Below are 24,563 nucleotides of genomic sequence, written 5' to 3' on the forward strand. Positions count from 1 at the left end.
TGCCCATAGCATGTGTGAGCAATATATCATTTAGTGACAACTTTGTGCAAAAAAAAAAAAGTTTGTAATATTCCCGCAACTTGTGGCAAAATATAAAATATTCCATGGACTCAACATGCCTCTCAGTAAATAGCTTGGGGTGTCTACTTTCCAAAATGGGGTCATTTTGGGGGGTTTTGTGCTATTTTGGCTTTTTATGGCCTTCGAAACTGTGATAGGTAGTGAGGGGTGAAATCAAAAATGTGCACCCTTAGAAATCCTGAAGGTGGTGATTGGATTTCGGGATGCCGTGCGCGACTAGACTCCCAAAAAGTCCCACACATGTGGTATCCCCGTACTCGGGAGAAGTAGCGGAATATATTTTGGGGTGCAATTCCACATATAACCTTGGCATGTGTGAGCAATATATCATTTAGTGACAACTTTTTGTACATTTTTTTTTTTTTTTTAGTCATTATTCAATCCCTTAGGACAAAAAAAATAAATATTCAATGGGCTCAACATACCCATCAGCAGTTTCCTTGGGGTGTCTACTTTCCAAAATGGGGTCATTTGGGGGGGTTTTGTGCCATCTTGGCATTTTATGGCCGTCAAAACTGTGATAGGTAGTGATAGGTAGTGAGGAGTAAAATAAAAAAATTATGCCCTTAGAAATCCTGAAGGCGGTGCTTGGATTTCGGGGTCCCGTACGCGGCTAGGCTCCCAAAAAGTCCCACACATGTGGTATCCCTGTACTCAGGAGAAGCAGCAGAATGTATTTTGGGGTGTCATTTCACATATGCCCATAGCATGTGTGAGCAATATATCATTTAGTGACAACTTTGTGCAAAAAAAAAAAAAGTTTGTAATATTCCCGCAACTTGTGGCAAAATATAAAATATTCCATGGACTCAACATGCCTCTCAGTAAATAGCTTGGGGTGTCTACTTTCCAAAATGGGGTCATTTTGGGGGGTTTTGTGCTATTTTGGCTTTTTATGGCCTTCGAAACTGTGATAGGTAGTGAGGGGTGAAATCAAAAATTTGCACCCTTAGAAATCCTGAAGGTGGTGATTGGTTTTCGGGATGCCGTGCGCGACTAGACTCCCAAAAAGTCCCACACATGTGGTATCCCCGTACTCGGGAGAAGAAGTGGAATATATTTTGGGGTGCAATTCCACATATAACCATGGCATGTGTGAGCAATATATCATTTAGTGACAACTTTTTGTACATTTTTTATTTTTTTTTGTCATTATTCAATCCCTTAGGACAAAAAAAATAAATATTCAATGGGCTCAACATACCCATCAGCAGTTTCCTTGGGGTGTCTACTTTCCAAAATGGGGTCATTTGGGGGGGGTTTGTACTGCCCTGCCATTTTAGCACCTCAAGAAATGAGATAGGCAGTCATAAATTAAAAGCTGTGTAAATTCCAGAAAATGTACTCTAGTTTGTAGACGCTATAACTTTTGCGCAAACCAAAAAATATACGCTTATTGACATTTTTTTTACTAAAGACATGTGGCTGAATAAATTTTGCCCTCAATGTATGACTAAAATTTAGTTTATTCGATTTTTCTTCTAACAAAAAAAAGAAAATATCATTTTTTTTCAAAATTTTCGCTCTTTTTCCATTTATATCGCAAAAAATAAAAATCGCAGAGGCAATCAAATACCATCAAAAGAAAGCTCTATTTGTGGGAAGAAAAGGACGCAAATTTCGTTTGGGTGCAATATTGCATGACCGCGCAATTACCAGTTAAAGCAGCGCAGTGCGAAATTGGAAAAAGACCTCTGGTCCTTAAGGTGTTTATTGGTCCGGGGCTGAAGTGGTTAAGTAACTAAGTGCAAACTTTATAAAACTTGTCTGAACTGTCAGAAAATAGGGGATGGAGAGCTGAAGTTGCACTTTGCAGAGCTCAGTGAGGAGAGCTCTGAGAGCTGATTAAAAATAAGGGACACCCCCCCCCCCATTCACACAGCACACAGGAACAATGCTGAGGCTGTCAATCAGTTGGCGCTCCCTCCCCTGTCACCTTTTTTCTCTTTGTGTCAGGAATACTTGTCAGAAGTGGCTCATGCTGATAGCAGGGGAACAAAGCAGCAGACAGATATGCCATGTACACACTGTCAGACTTTCCGGCAGAAAAAGTCAGACGTACCGGTACATTGCTGGACTTCATGCAGTCATACCGGAATGATGTCTGCAGCTGCAGGCATCACCCCAGTACCGTTTTCATAGTCTTGTAAAAGCAATCCTCTCTCAGGCTCCCCTGTCCCATAGGAAGACCAGCCGTCATATTGGCCAGTCAGCCGAACAAAGCTGGGGTTGGCTTTGACCAGCTTTTTGCTATGGTAACCCGTAAAAGATGACCTGACACGGATGATAACAGCGCCATTTTTAACAAATCTAAACTACTAATCTTGATGTTTTGAATGCTTTTAAGGGCAGAGGAGGGATTTGGGGTCTTAGAGACCCCAGATCTCTCCATAAAGAGTACCTGTGGCACATCCCTATTGCTGTCACAAGGATGTTTACATTTTTTTCTTTTGACAGCACAAAAAGCGATAAAAAAAAGTTACACGCAAAAGTGAATGTGCATGTCGGTCCCACACATGTGAGGTACAACCTTGAACATCAGATCATGGGCGGTAATTCTAGTACTATATCTTCTCTGTAAACCTAAAGTGGTAACCTGTAAAGGCTTTTAAAGCATCACCTATGGATAATAAAAGTTTTGTTGTTTGTCACCATTGCATGGGCACGGGCAATATTAAAGCGTGACATGTTTGGTATCTATTTACTCGATATAGAGGATTTATGATGATGATTTGGAGGCTGCAATTTATCTGCTGGCTCAAGAGCATAACAAATCATCATCTGCTCTAGAAGTAGTCAATGAGTATATCATTGTTGGCTTTAGTTGCACTTTAATAGATTATTTTACATTAAGAAGTATACAACCCGTGATGCATGATTCACCTTTGTGGTAAGAAAATATATTCTACAGCAGCCTTTCTCAACCTTTTCAACACAGAGGAACCCTTAAAATAGTTATCTAGTCTTGAGGAACCCCCTGCTAAAAATTAGAAATCTACAACTCATGATACATTAGTGTGACGGTCAGTGGGAAGAACGGTCCTTACACTTGTGGTCATTGGGAAGAATTATCTCCTTACAGTTATCTAAAAAGATCAATGGTGTCAGTGGGAACTTATCTGAGAGGCAGAAATTGCCCAATGCTGAAGGAACCCCTAGCAACCTCTGGAGGAACCCAAGGGTTCCACTGAAACCTGGTTGAGAATCACTGGTCTACAGCAATCCTGTATGTTGGAACTTCAAAAATGCTGTCAAAACCTTGTCAAAATATAATCGTTTTATTTAGTAATAAGGTTTTATTTAAGTAAAGAAGGCAGATCCATTGTAAAATATGTATTAACAAGAAAAACTATACAATGTATTATTCCATACAGGACTTTGGAAAAGGCTTTAACAAATCTGGTATAACAAGCACAATGCCTGTAAAAATCAATGTTTTTAAAAGTAAGCCATGCAATCTCCCTCTCAATAATATTCTGAATGTGGCTTATTAATAAAATGCAATCCTAAAGCTCGCATACACATGCTAATAGTGCTCTTATCTAATTGTAAAATGTGATTCTCATTCATTTCTGCAGGACTGGAGAGAGATAAATTTGACAATAAGACCGTGTCCTTTGAGGAGCACATTAAGGAGGAGCACAATATCTGGAATTATCTGTACTTCATCGTGCTGGTGAGAGTGAAGAACAAGACGGATTACACTGGTCCAGAAAGCTATGTGGCGCAAATGATAAAGGTCAGAAACACATTTGTTTATTTAAAATGCTGTCAGTACTGTAAAGGTGTGCTCAGCCATAAGATGCAAACAATTCCAAGACAGCCTTAAATTGGCTATAGACATTGGAAGTAGGGTGGATGTACAGGCATAGTCTTCCTTCCAAACATTTATGTACTATTACTTATAAAATTAAATGGCAAAAAAGATATCAACAGATAAACTGTATACCTTACATTATCACTTGTTTTCATTATCTGCTGCCACCTCCTACATCACTGCAGGGGCTATCCAATTGAACAGTTTAATGCAGTGAATAATTCTACTACAGACTACCTAAGCTTCAAAATAATCTATACATAGTATTCACTTACATTAGTAGAAATGTAAGCCATTTCTGGTTACTTAGGGCTCATGCACACCGCAACTCAAAAAAAGCTGCTTTTTTTTCCGCTTGAAGAAGCTTGTACTTTTTGGGCTCCTTTGCAAGTTTTTTGATGAGCTTCTTTAACCGCTTCAGCCCCAGAACATTTTACCCCCTTCTTGACCAGAGCACTTTTTGCGATTCGGCACTGCGTAAATTTAACTGACAATTGTACAGTCGTGCGACGTTGCACCCAAACAAAATTGACGTCCTTTTTTCCCACAAATAGAGCTTTCTTTTAGTGGTATTTGATCACCTCTGCGGTTTTTATTTTTTGCGATATAAACAAAAAGAGCGTCAATTTTGAAAAAAAAAAAATTCAGAATTTTTTACTTTTTGCTATAATAAATACCTCCCAAAAATATATAAAAAATGTTTTTTTTTTTTACATATATAATATGTATTCTTTTACATATTTTTTGTAAAAAAAAAAAAATCACAATAAGCATATATTGATTCGTTTGCGCAAAAGTTATAGCGTCTACAGGAGATAATTTTATGCCTTTTTTATTACATTTTTTTTATTAGTAATAGTGGCAATCTGCTATTTTTATCAGGACTGCAACATTATGGCAGACACATCGGACAATTTTGGCAGTATGTTTGGACCATTGTTATTTATACAGAGATTAGTGCTATAAAAATGCACTGATTACTGTGTAAATGACACTGGCAGTGAAGGGGTTAACCACTAGGGGGCGATGAAGGGGTTAAGTGTTTTCCTAGGGAGTGGTTCTAACTGTGGGGAGGTGGGCTTCAAGTCATATGACAGCGATCACCACTCCAGATGACAGGGAGCGGTAATCTCTGTCATGACACAAGCCAGAACCTGGAAATGCCTTGTTTACACTTCCCCGTTCTGCGGGCACGGTCACAATGTATGCAGCGCTTGTGCCTGCTATCACCGCCTCTTAAAGGTAGCGCACAGATGCACCCATTTGCCCATTTTGCCATTGTGCTGTAGTATATCGGTGTGCAGCGGTTGGCAAGTGGTTAAAAGCTTTTTTGAGCATAAGCATTTTTTCAGTAAATTTTTCCTACTTTTTTTTTGGTGTGTGTTTTCGAGCTTCTTTGAGCATTTCATGCTCTTTCATTGCTTTTTTTCACGCATTGTTGGGCACTTAGGCGTCTTTTCTGCTTGAAAGCTCCTCTCACAAATGCGAGTGGGGGGGGGGGGGGTTCTGCTTGTAAGCGCATATGTCTGTACATGCCTGAAAAAGCCATAATGTGCATGAACACATTGGCTAACATGGAGGGGAGTTTCCACGCTTAAAAAAGCTCAAAAGCCTATAAGAGCAGCTGCTTTGAGCTGCAGTGTGCATGACCTGTTAAAGATGAAATTCAGGTATGTATATATTTACATATGTCAAGGTTAGACCAATGTACCTATGCATAGATTATGCCTGTGGGATTCCTCTAGTAGCTGGAAATCACTGTAGCAGACACCACTACTGCAGTTATTTTCACTAGTTTCCAAGGTGTCATGCAAAGTTCCATTCTAAACACAGGTCAGACCCTGGGTTCGGGCGCCATTCATAGAATCTAAATGAGTGCAAAGCATTATCTGATTGGATGAGGTAGAGAGTGTAACATATCATCGCCCAGCCTCTCCACCTCCTCCAATAAGAGAATACTTTGCATTCATTGAGAAAATGCGAAGTAAACTGTGAATGATACTGTGCCAAGCAGCTAACTTCCTGTATTCAGGATGCAGCAGGGCAGTTGTTTGGAAGTCAGGCCCGGAAGTCAGTGGAGATCAATACAGCAGTGTTCACTACAGTGATTTCCAGGTTTTAGAGGGATCCGCCACAGGTATGTTATATGCATAGTTACATTGGTTCAAGCTGGACCAATGTAACTATGTAAAAATATCCATACCTGGAATCCATCTTTAACGCTGTACCATCAATCAAAAGCTCCTCACTATGTTGGAAAATGTTGATGACCTAGAAATGTATAGCCAAAAGCATTGTATTTAAATGTCTATCCATTTGACAGGCAAAATCTTTCAATCTCACAACAAAAAGATGAATGTGAAAATATAAACATACAACAAAGTACATCTACAGATTTTTACTCCAAAACTCATTTGCACTAATGCAACCTTCAACCTTCCCCTTTAACATACAGTCTCAATCCGACCAACTACCTCCATTCTCGCCTAGGCAAGAATGACTTGTACCATTGCCAAAGCATCCTGGATTAACTACATCAGACATCCCAGAAGCCATCGGTGTCCATAGAGTAGCAGGATGGTGGACCTGACAGCCTCATCATCAGGGAACCATCTGCAAGCAAGAGACAGGTGGCTCCCTGATGATGATAGAGAAAATGATGGTGCTAAAAAGAAAAATCAGTTGGGGGAGTGAAGTTCCTCCTAACCCCCATACACACTATCAGTTTTTCTGCTGAGTTTTTCCTTCAGATTTACCAAAACCATATAATATGAGATCAAACCTTAGGAGTTCCAATGTGTATGCAATCAGGCAGGCCCTTGTACTACATGGTTTTGGTAAACCTGAAGGAAAAACTCAGCAGAAAAACTGATAGTGTGTATGGGGCTTCAGAGAGAAGAAGAAATCCTATTTGTCTTGGTGACAAAATTATGGGATGCAACATTTTACAGCTGTCACCAGAGCAGGAATACAGGGGAAATATTCCAATGAGGACACCTGTTCCAGTGATTATGGTCTGACTTTGAGCCCCTGTTCACACCTATGCAAATTAGATGTGTGTTTCCCCGCATCTAATTCGCATAGCAGAAGAATGTGACTGGCTCCCTATGGAACCAGTTCACATATCTCCAGGACGGCTGCGGAGCGCACTGTGCGTCTTTGAGTTGTTTCAGGGCCGAATTCAGGCATAGAATCGGTCCTGCTTCGTCCCTGAAACTGGGAACAGCGACGCACAGCACCCCTGTGCGATCCACAGCGTGCTATAGTGTGAACCCGGGCTTAGAGAAAGCCTCACTCCATTCCAGTTTTTAAAAGGACAACAAAAACAGCTGGATATAAGTTTTAGGGCCCATTATCATTAACGTGTTCCATTGGGGTGCAGTAGATTGCACGCTTTAAAGCATGCATTAATGCAAATCCATTATGAATGGGCTACCAGTGCATAACAGATGAAAAAATGTGAGGCGTTCTTAAAAAAAAATAATGGTATACACATTCTTATGTATGTTAATCTTATGCTTATGTTTTATTGTACAATGTATTGTGGAACCATTCACAATGAATAGTATTGCAACACCATGCACATAGAGCAGGTGCACTGCCATGTGTTGTGGTAGCACATGTTAAACTGTGTGTTTTAGTGCGTGTTGCCAAAACACACAAGTGCAAATGTGATATTAACCATTCTCTGCTTGAAAATGTTAAAAATTGCTCCTAGTACTTCAAGTGTAAAGTACATAAACTTACATAATTTTATTTTAGCATTTTGGACCAGATATGATCAATCAGTATCATAATCTAAGCCAATTAAATATGAATAATGCTACTTATGTGCAATTGCCAGCATTTTGCTGTATTTACATAGCTGATCCAATTAAATATCTGTGGAATGTTACGATGTAACATTCCACAGAGCTGTGGAGCTGCTATGGCAGCTGTATGGAAAAAGGAAAAAGCATGTGCATTGCCCTTTGCTGCTGATAGAAAGATTTTTCTTAAACTGCACAGGAAAATGATAGAATGTGATTAGTTGATGTAAACCTCACAGGTATTTTCTATTAGATTTTCTACACAATGCTCATAGTTAGTACTTGAGTAAAATGAATTTAGAATCAGTTTACAGCTGCCTTTGGCCCCTTTCACACTGACGTCCCGTTCAGGCCCGCCTGTCAGTTTTTCAGGCGGACCTGAACGGGTGCTCCATAGAGCTCTATGGAGCGTCGGATGTCAGCGGTGACATGTCCGCTGACATCCGACCCGCTCCGATCCGAAAAAGTGTAACGGAGGAAAAAGCTATTTTTCCATCCGTCTGCGGATCGGATGACGACGGGCACTGCGGTCCGTCGTCATCCGATCTCCCATAGGGGAGAGTGGCGCAGTGACAGGTCCGTCCCTGCGCAGTGTGCAGAGACGGAGCTGTCATCTCCCTGCTCAGCGGGGATCGGCGGAGTGATCCCCGCTGAGCAAACGGATATCCGCGGGGCGGATCAGAACTGATCCGCCCCGTGTGAAAGGACCCTTTGGCAGTGATATGCCGAATGATAGTCATATTTTTTGGCCCAGGTTGAGTAGAAGGTGGAAGGAGAATTTAGAGTGACTTTAAAGGATAATTCCACCCTAACACTAAAATCTCTAAATATACAGACAGACACAATCTAACACTAACCTATCTAACCCTGTAAAGAAGAAATCGGTATACATACTTTTTTTTAAGCTGATCCGATCTGGCCTCCAGCGACAGAAGCTCTGCAGAGGACACAGCCGACAATGGTTGGCTGTGGTATACAATCAGTATACATACCTTTTTAAACCGATTCGACCCAATCCCACGCTGAGCTGTTGTCTGCAGCTTCACAGTGGAGGCAAGTGAGGAGGATAGCCGACAACGGAAGCCCCATAGTAAGTCTATGGGGGACGTCACTTCCCATTCATTTCCCAGCCATTGTCGGATGTGTCCTCCCTCAGAGTTTCCGCCACTGGAGACCGCATCGGCTTCAAAAAAGGTATGTATACCAATTTCTTCTTTACTAGGTTAGTGTTAGATCATCGATTTCTGTAGATTTCGAGATTTTCGTGTTAAGGTGGAATTTTTCTTTAAAGCGGTAGTAAATCGCTGCAGTTAAAAATAAAAATCTACTATACTAGCACATTAGGAGATACTTACCTTAGAACGAAGCCCTCCAGCACTGTGATATCACCGTTGACAGGGCTTAGATCTTCACTCGGCCTCCGGCTGTATGAGTGGCCGGAGCCGCGATGATGTCACTCCCGCGCATGTGGAACTGGCAGTGACGGTGACTGCCAGTGTAAACCAGGTCTTAGATGTATCTGTGTACAGGCACAAGAATTCACATGATTTTTATTATCTCAGTCCAGAAATTAGATGTTGACCTTTGACACCTGAAAAGTAGGTCCTTCTGACCTGCTAAAAGCATTGTCAAGGGGAGCACTGTGTCCTATGTAAGAGAGAAAATAAGTGTTTTGTATTACACTTACTTATTACTTACTTATACATTACTAAAGCTGCCTAGATGGGCCTTTTTTTTTTTTCAATAAGCTAGCAAATTGATCAAAGAAAAAACAAGTGGATTCCCCCATCCATACAACTGAGGTGGATGGAGACACATTCCCTGCTGTGCTATTGTATTTTGAAAACCCAAATTTTCTAGAATTCCCATACAACAGAAGTGCTAAACCAACCACATTTCGATCCATTTATGGCCAGTTTTAGTAAGCATGCACTTAAAAATAGTTGTAAACCTCAGTCATGAAATCTGAGCAAAGCATCTGTACTGTTTACTTATCTCTCTCCAAAGCTCTAAGGCAGGCCATACATGGTGCAAATTTCTTTCCTGCAACCATGGATCGCAGGAAAGAAATTAGTCTGCTCCAGGCAGGGAAAGCCATCCCCATCAAGAGAAGACACTGACCATCACACAGCTATAGATGCTGCTAGCGATAATCACAAGAAAATCCGTCAGGCTGGTTGTACCCAAATTGATTGATTGATCAACTTGGTACATTCAACCTGCCATTAATGGTTAGAACTGGTTCCTGTTGGACAGGCTGATATTTGAAGCGTGTATGGCCAGCCTAGGTGTCGTTTCTCTCTAGTGCTTCATTCCTCTGTTATCAGCATGAGTCACTTTTCCCAACACATGAGATAAAATTTGTATCGGGGAGGGAGGGTGTGTTTCCTCCAATCCGCACTCACACACTAGCTGCAGCATCTCCACCCCCTCCTCTGTGATACTAACAGATGAAGAAGGATTTAAACACTTTTCTGCTAATTTGAAGGGGTGTAGGGAGGAGGGGGCTGCAAATAAACAAGTACTGTAAAATCTATGTAGGAGGATTTGTTTCATCGTATATCATCCGAGGTCAGTCACTTCACTGGGTATATGGAAGTGTTTACAACCACTTTAATGTAAAGTAAGGCATTACAGTTTCTGGTGTCAACATTTGTCACAACCTGTATTTTAGAGCATTAATTAAAAAGGCGGGGGTAAGAATTGCCTATGATATATATTCATAGCTCCCAGCTGTTCCTGATTTTGAGGGACAGTCCCTCTGTCCCTCTTTCCTCCTCATTTGATCTCCCTTACATTGTCTGATGTATATAATTGTATATAAAATGCACTTTTTATCTTTCAAAAAGTATTTCCCAGTGCTAAACCTTTCATCCAGTTTCTAAATTGCTGCATTTGTAAATGTCAAAAGCCAATATAAAGGAAAAGTAGTGGTAAAAAGTCACTTGTGGGTTTAACTTTAAGGGGACGTGGCAGGGGTGTGTGACCTATGATTATCTACTTTTGCTAATAGGTGTCCCTTGTTTTCATCTCAAAAAGTTGGGAGGTATGGATATATTTTATGTGCATTAGGAATAATGTTGTTCCATATTCAGTTCCTTTTTTAATAAATTGTCATTACAAGTTAACAAAGGTGTCCCAACCCCTCAGTAAGCTTTGTACAACTTGGCTTTCCACCTGCTACAGGACTAAATGACCAAGCAAGCTAACAAGTAACTGTACATCACCTGTAAAACCTCAGGTAGCAAAAGACTACTGCAAAAACTGTTTAAACTTTGGCTTTAAGCTTTTAAGTCAAACTAATCTGCTTATATTACACTCCCCCCCCCCCCCCCCCCTCCATTAAGATGCTAATGAAAATGTCAAATAAAACCCTAATTTCTAAGTTATGCTATGCTATGTGAGTGGGAACATGTAACAAATAAAAACTAGGTGTTACAATTCGAGTTTAGCTGCAGAAGGGCAAATGTTAACCCTTTGTCTGCAGCCACCCGATCACTTTTACAGGGAGAAAAAGGTCTGACAGACTCTCTCAATAAAGTGTACTTGTCACGGCCCATGCTATCGCAAGTGATTTTTATTATTATTTATATTATACAGGATTTATATAGCGCCAACAGATTGCGCAGTGCTTTACAAAATTAAGGCAGATATTGCAATAACAATACAATTTGATACAAGAGGAATCAGAGGGCCCTGCTCGTTAGAGCTTACAATCTAAGGGATGTTTATCCTTTGTGATCGAATAAAGTTGATCCAAAAGAAAAAAAAATTAGAGACATTATAAAAAAATAAATAAAAATAGGAGTACCCTGTCCCCTCGTGCTCACGGAAAAATGTAAATGCACATGTAGGTCCCTCAATTGTAAATGGTGATCACACCACACATGTGAGATATTGTTGCAAAGGTCAAAACGGTAGCAATAATTCTACTGAAAGATCTCCTGTTTAACTCTAAACTAGTAGACTGTTAAGGCTTTTAAAATGTTGCCTCTGGATAATTGAATGTACCACAGTTTGTTGCGATTCCACAGGTGTATGCATTTTAAAGTGTGACATGTAAGGCGTGTGACATGTACTCGGCATGATATCATCTATTATATTTTTTATCTTTTATATACCAAAATCTGGGTATTATATTAAGTTTGTGTGCATTAAAATGTATTTAGGTGTATTTTTTCCAGAAAATTTGCATTTGATAAACAGCTACGCAAATATTGTGTGACGTACAGTGTTCATTTTGATATCACAATTTCGATTTAGTTTTAGTCTTTTGACTAAAATGTCATTTTAATTCAAGTTGTATTTTAGTCGACTAAAAAAAGTATGTATTTGATCGACGAAAATATTTAAATTAACAAAAATTAAAAACTAAATTAACACTGGTGATGTAAAAAATTGCAATGATGACCATTATATTCTCCAGGGCTTCTGGTTTTAGAACAATGCAGATTTTAACAAGGGTGCTCTGTTTAAAAGGGAATCTGTGAATAGACCACTGCTAAATCGTAGCAGAATTGGACAGATGTCAGTTTTGTGACATCCATGCCTGTTCAGTTGTTTTCTACATTTTGACAGCAGACTGTTGTGGACCTGTGTTGGATCTTTGGGCTGCCGGATGTAAACAGACTTGTTTCCATTTATATCAGGCCACCTCTGATCTGTCTGGCTGGGTTCACACTATTGCGAATTGGATGTGTTTTTCTCCGCATCCAATTTGCATGTCAGGAGATGTGTGAACTGGCTCCATGGAGAGTCGGTCACAATCTCCCAAGTGGCTCCAGTGTGAATTGCACAGGAGTCCAGTGCGTCTTCTGGTCCATTTCAGGTCTGAATTCTGCCAAAAATTCAGACTGAAATCAGACCTGAAACGGTGAAAAGGGACGCACCGGATCCTCTGCTGTGAGCCGCTGCGTGCTGCAGTGTGAACCCAGTCTCTCATTTATAGCCATAAAATGGAAAGAGAAGCAGTCCTTTCCATTTTTTTTTCCCTGGACCTGGGTGGACTTATGCCCCATACACATGGTTGGACATTCTGACCACAAAATCCGTCTGATTTTTTTCTGACGGATTTGGCCACAACTTGTCTTGCATACACATGGTCGCACAAAGTTGTCAGAAAAATCTGATTGTTCGGAATGAGGTGACGTACTAAACTGACTTTTTCTGTCGGAATTTCCAACTGTGTGTATCTGGCATTAGAGTTGAATGTAAAAGGACACAAATCAGATTACATCCACCTGCTCATAGACCTGCATGCAGCTTCCAATCAGGTTCACCTGAAAAACTAAAAAAATATAATTGCTGTTGGTTGGCTACCATGGATGTCATAAGGCTGCTCTCCTGATTTGGACTACTGGGAATCCCTCTGTATCTCTATTACAAAGTGAGATGTTATTTTGTAGTTTATCCGTGTAAGCTGGTAAAACTGATATGATTGTTTGATACATCAGTTCAGTATACATAAAAGACATGAGGACACAAATTCTCACAAAAAAACAAATGCAGCCACCACATTTAAAGTGGAACTTTACCCAGTTTACCCATAACAGTTTCATATTAATTGTTCTTTAACAAAAGAGCATACATTCCACAATATTAATTATGCTGCCAAAGTTAGTATGTGCTGTAAATGCCTCCAGCATTGCTCCTGTTTCTTCTTTGCCATAGGCCGCCATTTTGTTGAATCCCAGAGCAGTGATTTCCATATTGAATGCTCTCCCCCTCTCTTTGGTCTCAAAAACTACCAAATATGTCACTTTCTGTAATTAAAATGTGTGCATTTCTAGCCTTGATTGTATGTCTTGGCTCAGCTAGGCAGGAAACCTAACAGAAGCTGTGGAAACACAGCTCTGAATTTAAATCTTATGGTGTTTCTCTGTATTTGAAAAGGCTGCAAGTGCTAACTATGCAGCTGTATGTATGAATTGATGTACACAGCATCAGCTTTAGTCCTGGCTGGGAGCGCACATGGATGGGTGGCTTTATAGATCCCTGCAAAGAAAGGAGTCACTCTGAAACCAGGGAAAGCAATGAGTGGAGCAAGCGAACCAGGGGCAATGGACATGTTTAATAAATGAAGAAACGGCATACATATGAACAGTATAAACCACTAAAACAGGAGGTTTTAAGAGGGCCACATTTTGGGGTTGATTTACTAAAGACATATCCACTGTGCACTACAATTGCACTGCAAGTGCACTTGGAAGTGCAGCCACTGTAGATCTGAGGGGAAGCTCTGCTGATTTCTGTCATCCAATCGCGTGGGAGCAAAAATCCTTGCACGTTCCCCTCAGATCTACAGTGATTGCACTTCCAAGTGCACTTGTAGTGCACAGTGGATTTGTAAACCCCTATTCTGCAACTTTTAGCTAAATCTAACCTATGCCATACCTACAAAGGTTTTACCAGGGTCCTAGCACACTGTGGAACCCCAAGCTCCGCATTGGCATCTTATGGTGTTTTCTGTAACTACAGAGGCTGTAATGCTAACGATTTAATAGCAGAAATCTATCAAACATTGCTACAATTTTGGATAATTACCCTAGAGTAGCTAAGTGAAAATGGGAGCACAATGTCGTACCAGGTGAAGGGGCAGATATATTTCAAGCATATTGTGTTATTATAAAGCGGCAAACATAAATAAACAGTTTTGCATAGCACAGAGTATATCATGTTCCCCAGTTGTTTTATGCTGGAAACCTTAAACAAACTCCAGATTGTACCAGATGTGGCATACACTCAGGAGATGCACAATTTATGTGCAGATGTTCCAAACTTTGCTGGTAATAGAATCAGGGTAACAATTCCTATAGCTTTCTGCAGCATTACTTTGGATTCTATAGCCTGTGTACCAGGTTGTATTGCAGAACTTGATGTTGATGGAATGAAGGACAGGGGCACATCTACTGCATTGTTTCAAGCTGGATAAATTACAGCACAATTCTGGTATCACTACATTCTCCAAGAGTAAGGCAGAGGATTGATGCTATGAATGTAAATTTCATATTCATATCTCAATCCAAGAAGGAAAATGTAATATATTGTGGCTTATCAGTCTTGAAGTGGTGGCTACATTACTTTTCTTTTTTTCAGCTTTCATTCCTTTATTTTCACTCTGTGATTCTGCTAGTAATACTCTATGTACTGTATCTTTTTTTTTTCTTCCACAATTAGGCCTCATGTACACTGCTGCTGGTAAACGGACATTTAGGAGCAGTTGGGCCTTTTTTCAACTGCTCCTGAACTCTCCTCTGTTATCTTATCAGTAAATGTACACAGGTTCGTTTATAGTCATTTCTAAGCAGTTGCGTTTAGAGGCTTTTTTTGGAACCCAAAAAAATGCGTTCAGAAGCTGTTTAGAGGCATTTCAAACGCGGCTAAATGTGACTACTCGCGCTTTAGGCACGTTTTCATCTAGTAACTTTTTTTAACCACTTTCTGATCAGCACACACTGATTTACGTCGGCAGAATGGCAGCAGTGGGCAAAAGGGCGTACTGGTACGTCCCCTTTAAGAAGTGGTGCTGCAGGCACACCAGGTCCCGCGGTCTCGATGACCGCCAGGTGCCCGCGATGGTGTCACGGAGTGGTAGAATGAGGAGATGCTTTTGTAAACAAAGCATTTCCCCGTTCTACCTAGTGACAGGACAGAGATCACTGCTCTCTGTCACCGAGAGCAGTGATTGCTGTCATGTGTGTTGTAGCCCCTCCCCCCCCACAGTTAGAATCACTCCCTTGGACACACTTAACCCCTTCACTGCCCCCTAGTGGTGGTTAACCCTTTCACTGCCTGTGTCATTTACACAGTAATCAGTGCATTTTTATAGCACTGATCGCTGTATAAATAACAATGGTCCCAAAATAGTGTCAAAAGTATCCGATCTGTCTGCCATAATGTCGCAGTCCCGATAAAAATCGCAGATTGCTGCCATCACTAACAAAACATAAAAATGCAATAAAACGATCCCTTATATTGTAGACGCTATAACTTTTGCGCAAACCAATTTATATGCGCTTATTGCGGGTGTTTTTTTTTTGTTTGTTTTTTTTATATGTAGAAGAATACATATCAGCCAACTGAGGAAAAAAATTTTTTTTTATATATATATATATATATATATATATATATATATATATATATATATATATATACAGTGACTACAAGTAGTATTCAACCCCCTGCAGATTTAGCAGGTTTGATAAGATGCAAATAAGTTAGAGCCTTCAAACTTTAAACAAGAGCAGGATTTATTAACAGATGCATAAATCTTACAAACCAAAAAGTTATGTTGCTCAGTTAAATTTTAATAAATTTTAAACATAAAAGTGTGGGTCAATTATTATTCAACCCCTAGGTTTAATATTTTGTGGAATAACCCTTGTTTGCAATTACAGATAATAATCGTCTTTTATAAGACCTGATCAGGCCGGCACAAGTCTCTGGAGTTATCTTGGCCCACTCCTCCATGCAGATCTTCTCCAAGTTATCTAGGTTCTTTGGGTGTCTCATGTGGACTTTAATCTTGAGCTCCTTCCACAAGTTTTCAATTGGGTTAAGGTCAGGAGACTGACTAGGCCACTGCAACACCTTGATTTTTTCCCTCTTGAACCAGGCCTTGGTTTTCTTGGTTGTGTGCTTTGGGTCGTTGTCTTGTTGGAAGATGAAATGACGACCCATCTTAAGGTCCTTGATGGAGGAGCGGAGGTTCTTGGCCAAAATCTCCACGTAGGCCGTGCTATCCATCTTCCCATGGATGCGGACCAGATGGCCAGGCCCCTTGGCTGAGAAGCAGCCCCACAGCATGATGCTGCCACCACCATGCTTGACTGTAGGGATGGTATTCTTTGGGTCGTATGCAGTGCCATCCAGTCTCCAAACGTCACGTGTGTGGTTGGCACCAAAGATCTCGATCTTGGTCTCATCAGACCAGAGAACCTTGAACCAGTCTGTCTCAGAGTCCTCCAAGTGATCATGAGCAAACTGTAGACGAGCCTTGACATGACGCTTTGAAAGTAAAGGTACCTTACGGGCTCGTCTGGAACGGAGACCATTGCGGTGGAGTATGTTACTTATGGTATTGACTGAAACCAATGTCCCCACTGCCATGAGATCTTCCCGGAGCTCCTTCCTTGTTGTCCTTGGGTTAGCCTTGACTCTTCGGACAAGCCTGGCCTCGGCACGGGAGGAAACTTTCAAAGGCTGTCCAGCCCGTGGAAGGCTAACAGTAGTTCCATAAGCCTTCCACTTCCGGATGATGCTCCCAACAGTGGAGACAGGTAGGCCCAACTCCTTGGAAAGGGTTTTGTACCCCTTGCCAGCCTTGTGACCCTCCACGATCTTGTCTCTGATGGCCTTGGAATGCTCCTTTGTCTTTCCCATGTTGACCATGTATGAGTGCTGTTCACAAGTTTGGGGAGGGTCTTAAATAGTCAGAAAAGGCTGGAAAAACAGATAATTAATCCAAACATGTGAAGCTCATTGTTCTTTGTGCCTGAACTACTTCATAATACTTTAGAGGAACCAAACAGAATTCTGTTGAATTGAGGGGTTGAATAATAATTGACCCTCTGAATAAACTTTTCACTATTTAAAAAAAAATTAAACAAAGAAATAACATTCTTTTTTGCTGCAGTGCATTTCACACTTCCAGGCTGATCTACAGTCCAAATGTCACAATGCCAAGTTAATTCCGAATGTGTAAACCTGCTAAATCTGCAGGGGGTTGAATACTACTTGTAGGCACTGTATATATATATATATATATATATATATATATATATATATATATATATATAGCATATAGATATTTATTCATGCAAAAAAAAATAAGTTTTTTTCAAAATTGGCAATTTTTTGGTTTATAACGCAAAAAATAACAGGCAATGAAATACCACCATAAGAAAGCTCTATTTGTGGGAAAAAAGGATGTCAATTTTGTTTAGGTACAATGTCACACAACCGCGCAATTGTCAGTTAAAACGACACAGTGCCGAATCACAAAAAGTGCTCTAGTCAGGAAGGGGGTAAAATCTGCCGGGGCTGAAGTGGTTAAAGGGAAACATTTTATTTATTACTTTTGAGCCTCGAAAATGCTAAAAACACCAAAAACTCAATTATCTCTGTATGCGAGCTTGATATACCATGTGATATTCCGCTCATCAGCCAACTATGCTGTACAATACACTTTCTTAAATTCTGTTTTCTGTATCAAATCAGGCAGCAATTGCGATTGGTTGCCAGCAGTTACAGCATATCATTACTGCTTACTGACTAGTTGCTAGAGGTTACCGTACATCATCTCCTCACTGCAGGGGAGCATGATATACATAGGAATGCTGCCTTTACATATCAATGGCGTCGGCCGCAGCTAGTATTGTTGCCGCAATTTACATATGAATGCCGATTATTTACATGTAAATACGGGGTTAGCAGGTGAGTCATCTGTACACAACAATAGGGCAGAGCTGGGCAGCATTAGTACCAGCACTTCACACTGAGATATTGGGACACAGCACAGGAATAAAACTCCAAGGGATGAGGGAATTTAAACCTGGATAGTTGGCAAGTATGAGGCAGCTGTTTTGGGCCCCACAACAATGACACAGACAGCAGTAGCCCCGGTCACATATGTGCCCCAGAGCATATAGCTCACCAGCCACCCCTAGATTAGACAGGGCATGTCGTGGCCGACCCAGCGCGTAGCTAAGGTCTGCTCATGCTCGATGGCCAGGCTGGGGAGACTACCAGGATCTATATTATCCAGCCTGTCACCCAGCCCGGCTGTTGATTGTAGATCACGGGAATCAAAAATGCAGAAAAAAATTCCCAAGACCAATGGTCCCACCGAGAGCCAGGTCCTTCTCCTACACTAGGCAGAAAAAAAAACTGAGCTGCTGGATGCAGTGTGTGGGGTTATAGCCATTAGGACCGCCCCTGGGCGGTACTGTGCAGTTTTGCTGTTTTTAACATGTTCTGCCTAGTCCTCTCCTGAAGGGGGCGATATAACCCTAAGGTCAAGATGAAGATACTGTGTCCGTCAATGAACGAAAGAGAAAAACACATTATAACAATAGTAATGTTTTAAATGTATTTAGACTGGTTCTTTGAGGGGGTGTCCTTTAATCTGAACCCAATGTAAGTTAAAAGCAACCTCCCAAGTAGGGATTTTTTTATTTTTTTTTAATAAAAAATGTTCTTATTTAATTCATAGCTAATCCTTAGGCAACCTGAATTAAAAAAAGACAAAATGAGCACAAGACCAAAATGGTTGAACAATTGAATTAGCTTTAATGGTTCACATGAAAACGACCAATATGTTTCTTCATCGGGGCTTAGTCCTCTTTCACACTGGGGCATTTTTTAGGCGTTTTTCAGGCGCTTTAGCATTTAAAAAAGCACCTGTAAAGCGCTTGAAAGAAGCCTTATCTGCAATCCCAATGTGAAAGCCCAAGTGCTTTAAGAGCCCTTTCATAATGTCAGCTGCCCGAAAAACGCTCGTAAAGTGCCGCTTAAACTAGCAGCGCTTTACCAGCATTTTTCGCGTGTTATTGGGGCACTTTTAAACCCTGCTAGTGGCCAAAAGGTTAAAAGCGCCCAAAAAGCGCTGCTGCCAAAAGCGTTTTGCAGGCACTTTTCAGTCGTTTTGCAGGCGCTTCCCATTGATTTCAGTGGGAAGGGGCGCTTTAGGAGCAGTGCATTCACCGCTCCAAAAGCGTTGGAAAGAAGCTGCTTGCAGGAATTTTTTTGATGCCCTGCCAGCGCAGCGCCTCAGTGTGAAAGCTTTTACATTGGGATTGCAGTTGCGGCTTCTTTCAGGTGCTTTACAGGCGCTTTTTTAAAAGCTAAAGCGCCTGAAAAATGCCCCAGTGTGAAAGGGGTTTTAAGATTTAGCCAGAACTTAACTAGACTCTGGGCAGCACAGTGGTGTAGTGGGTAGCACTCTCACCTAGCAGTAAGAAGGGTCACTGGTTCAAATCCCAACCACGACACTACCTGCCTGGAGTTTGCATGTTCTCCCTGTGCCTGTGTGGGTTTCCTCCAGGTACTCCAGTTTCCTCCCACACTCCAAAGACATGCAGGTAGGTTAACTGGCTTCTGTCCAAAATTGGCCCTAGTATATGAATGGGGACCTTGGCTTGGCTCCTTGAGGATAGGGACTGATATGAGTGTGCAATGTACAGGGACAATTGTAGACACTCACTCAGGTTGAACTGGATGGACTGGTGTCTTTATTCAACCTTACTAACTATAAAACTATGACTCCAGAACAGACGTATTGGCAGTAACAGCAATAAACAACTGTGGCAGTAACCACAAGCTTCTTGGCGCAACTGGTTAACTGTTGTCACTGCCAAAAACACAAAAGGGATGTATTTTTGGCTTCCAAAACGTGTTAGCTGTTTCATGGTGAACTATTAAAGTGATTTGGGCTCTTCCACCATTTTAGCCTGGTGCTCCTTATGTTGGCTTATGCTTTGAGTGACTTTCTTTTTATCCATCGAAGGGTAGCCCCTTTTCATCTGAGCTGCCTAACCTTTGGAACCTTAGTTAACCCAGTCAGCCCTAATTATCTCCTATTTCTTCCACTAGCTATTTTGTTTATTTTTGCTTTGACCATTCATATGTAAACTATTTTTGTTTGTTTAGTTAGTTTGTTTTTGTATTATCCCTGTTACAAAACCCCCCCAAATAATAAAATCCCTTTTGCTTCCTATGTACCAGCAATGTAATTTTAGTGTCAGAAATGGTGGCTGGTTTGGTGGCATGACATATTTATTACAGTGACATACAGTATCTGCCATTTATTGACTCAGTTGTTGACATTCTAAAATTGTTCAGGCCAACTTGCTGCTTTTATAAACTATTGAAACGTAAGAGTAGAACTTCTTGGTTAGAGTCCCCTGAAGGTACATTTACCATGTCTGAGTTTAATCGTCCCCTCCCCACCTGGTCTACACTCACACTGTGCTTTAAAATAACATCATCCAGGCTACACTCATCCACGCTCCTGTGCTCAGTGGTCTATGGAGATTTCTGTGCTCTGGCATGGTTAGTGCTCACATTGAAGAGAACCACTCTGTACCACAAGTGAACTGTGCCCAAGTACAGTTCTTCCAAGTAGTTCCAGCAGTGTGCTTAACTATTCTTGAGCATGGTTCACAACACTCACACTATACAACGGAAGTGGACCAAGGAGTGAACCAAGCCACGTGGTATATCACCAACAATGACAACGTATAAGCCTCATTTAATTTCTTTTGTCAAAAAACATAATTCTTGCACAAGGTTGGATGTCAATTTAGCAGCTACTAAGGACTTCCTTGTGCAATACCATGCCATCTCACATTTTCTCAGTTATGGTTACTTCGGGTTTTTAGATTTTACCTGTAGTAGCACCTGTTTGTAAAACCTGCTCTTGGAGCCCAACCATGCACATGTCATACTGCTGTTACATAACTATGGATGAAGTATGTCAACACAGTACAGACAGAAGTGTGATGACAACCTCCTGCTTGTAAGCCACGGGGGGGGGGGGCCATTGAAGCTGGAGTCTGCTTTTCAGTTAGAACTGGAATCCCTTTAGTAAGAAACCCTGTCATCTCTGATCAGAATCACCCTTTGGTGTACGTTAGTGATAATATTAACAAGCCTGGATAAAAGCATGTGGTTTCCCTATTTGGGGAAATGCCAGAAGCAAACATAGCTAGTCACACTTGGATAAGTGGCCAATTAAATGTACTGCTAGCCTGTAGATTGGTTTATTTAAAAAAAAATACCAATAACAGTCAGATAGTAATTCTGATAATGTGTATATTTAAGTCCAATCACTTGGCCTTAGGCTACTCTTGGTTTTGGCAGATTATGCTTAGAATGGCTCAGAACAGCCATACTCCAGTGTACACATGTAAAATACATGTCAAGAACAGGGATGGGAAACCTAGGCAGTTCCCTTTAATTTATCCTGGAACACTCTAGTTTCATCTTTAACTTTCTTTTCATCTAGAATTAACATTGGAATAACACTAGTAAGCATAGATAGCCCATGAGATGGTCTTTGCGAGCTTTGGAGCAGTGTAATCTGCAGTGTACCCACCAGCCAAACTTACTGACATTCTTTAGCTTAAATGTTCTGTTTACTGCCATCACCTTTTTTGACTAATTTTGCTGCCTAGCACCTTTTTCAGCTCAATTTAAATGCCCACCATGTACACACCACCTTCACACTGCTTTCTGTTCAAATTCAACCGCATTTAAGCGCCATTGCTCATCTGCGTGTGAAATATAGTCCTCACTCGTCTTTTTAGGCTTCTATGCTCACGATTCCACAAGTGCACATAAGAATGAGCACCTGCTTCGTAAGATCCCCGACATATATGCAGCCATGGCTTAAATCCATTTTGGCCTTGCATGCAGAGGCACGCTCTAGCCAGCATCACTGTGTAAGCCAGGGTCAAAAGCAGTGGCGGCTGGTGCTCAAAATTTTTGGGGGTGCGCCAACAAACTGAAAAATTCTGACAAATACTGAAACAAAACATCAAATGCAGCCAATGTGCCCCATCAAATGCAACCACTGTGCCCATCAAATGCAGCCACTGTGCTCATAATATGCAGCCTCTGTGTCCATCAATTGCAGCTACTGTGCCCACCATATGCAGCCTCTGTGCCCCATCAATTGCAGCCACCGTGCCCCCGCCCACTGTCTGACCAGCACTTACCCCATCTTGGTGGGGTTCAGGCAGCAGGTGATGGCAGCAAACTGTAGAACAGGTAGCGTGGGTCAGGGGATGGCTCCTGTGCCCTCTGTGCATCACTGCTTCGCTTCTGCTAGCTGGCCAGTGGGATTGCCTGTGCCTTCAACCAATCAGGTGGTCGGTATTAGACCCACACCTCCTGATTGGTGAAGAGGTGGTTCAGTGTTAGAAAAGCAAATATTCATTTGCTTTTTTTTTAACATGCCTGGGTGGACTGCGAGCACAATGCTCTACGCTCCAAGTCCACCTTTTTTTGACGCCTATTAGAGCCTATATCTCTAATCAGGTGCTTCAAAAGAAAACCCCCGCTGCTGGAATTCAGTCACCCGGCATCCAAAAAGGGGCCATGCGCCTGAACAGGGGGTGGCAGCGGCTGCGGCCATGGATAGATTTATGCAGTGCATGAATCTATCCATTTGTCATATAGGGGACAGCGTGATAGAGGGGGCGGCGCCCATTAAGGGACTGGTCGAAAGCTGTCAACCATTGCCTGAAGCTAGAGTTGGGAATAAAACAGATGGGGGAGACAAAAATTTCCAGCTCCAACCATAGCTTGTGGCAACCATTATTTTCTTTGTGCAGCTAGATAAGGAGAACCAGCAACTCGCACATCCATAATAAAGTCTTTAGCTACAGAATAGAGAAAAGAAGAACAGCTTACATGTTTCGCCAAATAGCCTTATGCTGGCCATAGCTGGTTCGAATCTCGACCGCTTCAGCAGGAATTGGCTGAAGATTCGAAAACGTGTATGGGCAGGCTGAATGTGCCAAGTTGATGGATCGATCAACCTGGGTGCAACCAGCTTGCTGGATTTTACTTGCGATTATCGATAGAAGCTGGCATAGCAATAATCACGGTCTTTTCCCTAGGGTACGACTTCCCCCTCCCCCCTGCGGGAAAAGACAATGGCTCCGTGGGAGGGATTCCTGCATCAACACTGTGCTAATGGGGGAATCATGCAAATTTCTCTGTCAGATCTCTGACTATTCAGATTCCTCAGATGTCTATTTTGGAACCCTGAAGTGATAGCTGCATCTGTTTTTCAGCAGCTACTTTGTGTATACACAGGCACCTTTCACACGTGCTGTTAAACGGAGAGCAGAAAATCCTCAGCAGCTTACGAAAGGTGCTTGGGGTACACAAGGTTGCCATTCCTCCTCAGATCACGACTTGACAAGAAATTCATGTTTGGTAGATTTCCTTTAGGGTACAAAGGGGCTGTGATCACGAATTGAAAAAAGTACGTAACAAAATTTCTGTATCTTGAGAATTCTCTGTAAATTATGTGCCATTGGTGTGGCTTGAGCACCTTTGCTTCACAGTGTTCTTTATCCCAATCCTTGACCTAATATTGTCAGATGCATTCAGCCTGGCCAACACTGATGTTTTCCACATATTTTGTCAGAGCTGTGATGTCCTTCCTTCGTGGTTTAGTTATTGGTCATATAAAAATGGGGCTTCAGAGATGTTTTACATTATGGGGCTCAGTGTTTTATCAATTGAGGCTATTGGAAGAAAATGTACATGCAACAAAAATTGTAATAATGGTTAATAATAGCACAAAGCCAAATCTGTAAGCCTTGACATATATATGCCTGTCATAGAAAATATGCACTTATTCTGCTGTTGGCTGTTGTTTTGACGTAACTAGGCCACAGGCCTCAGATCCACAAGAGCAACCATCCAGTTTTTAACATATAGAACAGAAAGCATCTGTTACATATAGAAAAATTTTCAGCTATTTCAGCATTTGGCAAGAAAATGCAGACTTTTGCAAAGAAAACAAATGGTGACAAGATGAAAATGGCTTTATCCATGTATGTATACTACTTGGGCCAGAAAAAATAAATAAGTAGTACACTAGAATGAGGTTCATATTTATACAGAAGGGTTGAAATAACAAGTCTAGATTTTGTTTAATGATCAGTCAACTATTGCCACAATTTGAGAAGCCTCTCCATCAGAGGATCCAGTGAATGTCTGCCTGAGGTTATCTTCCTCTTTGGAAATTTCTGCAATAGCTACAGTCTCCGCAGGGCCAGCCATAAAGGCTTCGGACATTTTGATTGGCCTGCGTGGGATGACATCACTTCCGCACAAGT

General features: G+C 41.3%; 1 protein-coding gene across 3 annotated transcripts in view; it reads left to right on the plus strand.

Moving 5' to 3' along the window:
• Window positions 1-24,563, plus strand: part of ITPR3 (inositol 1,4,5-trisphosphate receptor type 3) — a 406,280-nt gene that overhangs the window by 376,899 nt on the left and 4,818 nt on the right. For all 3 annotated transcript variants that reach the window (XM_077481406.1, XM_077481407.1, XM_077481408.1), the window contains exon 56: window positions 3,660-3,820. In XM_077481406.1, the coding sequence (XP_077337532.1) occupies window positions 3,660-3,820 (161 nt within the window). The remainder of the gene's footprint in view (window positions 1-3,659; window positions 3,821-24,563) is intronic.

Source organism: Lithobates pipiens, unplaced genomic scaffold (assembly GCF_037356315.1).
Source record: "Lithobates pipiens isolate NorthernLeopardFrog02 unplaced genomic scaffold, aLitPip1_a1.2 Scaffold_16, whole genome shotgun sequence".
NCBI classification, from domain to species: Eukaryota; Metazoa; Chordata; class Amphibia; order Anura; family Ranidae; genus Lithobates; species Lithobates pipiens.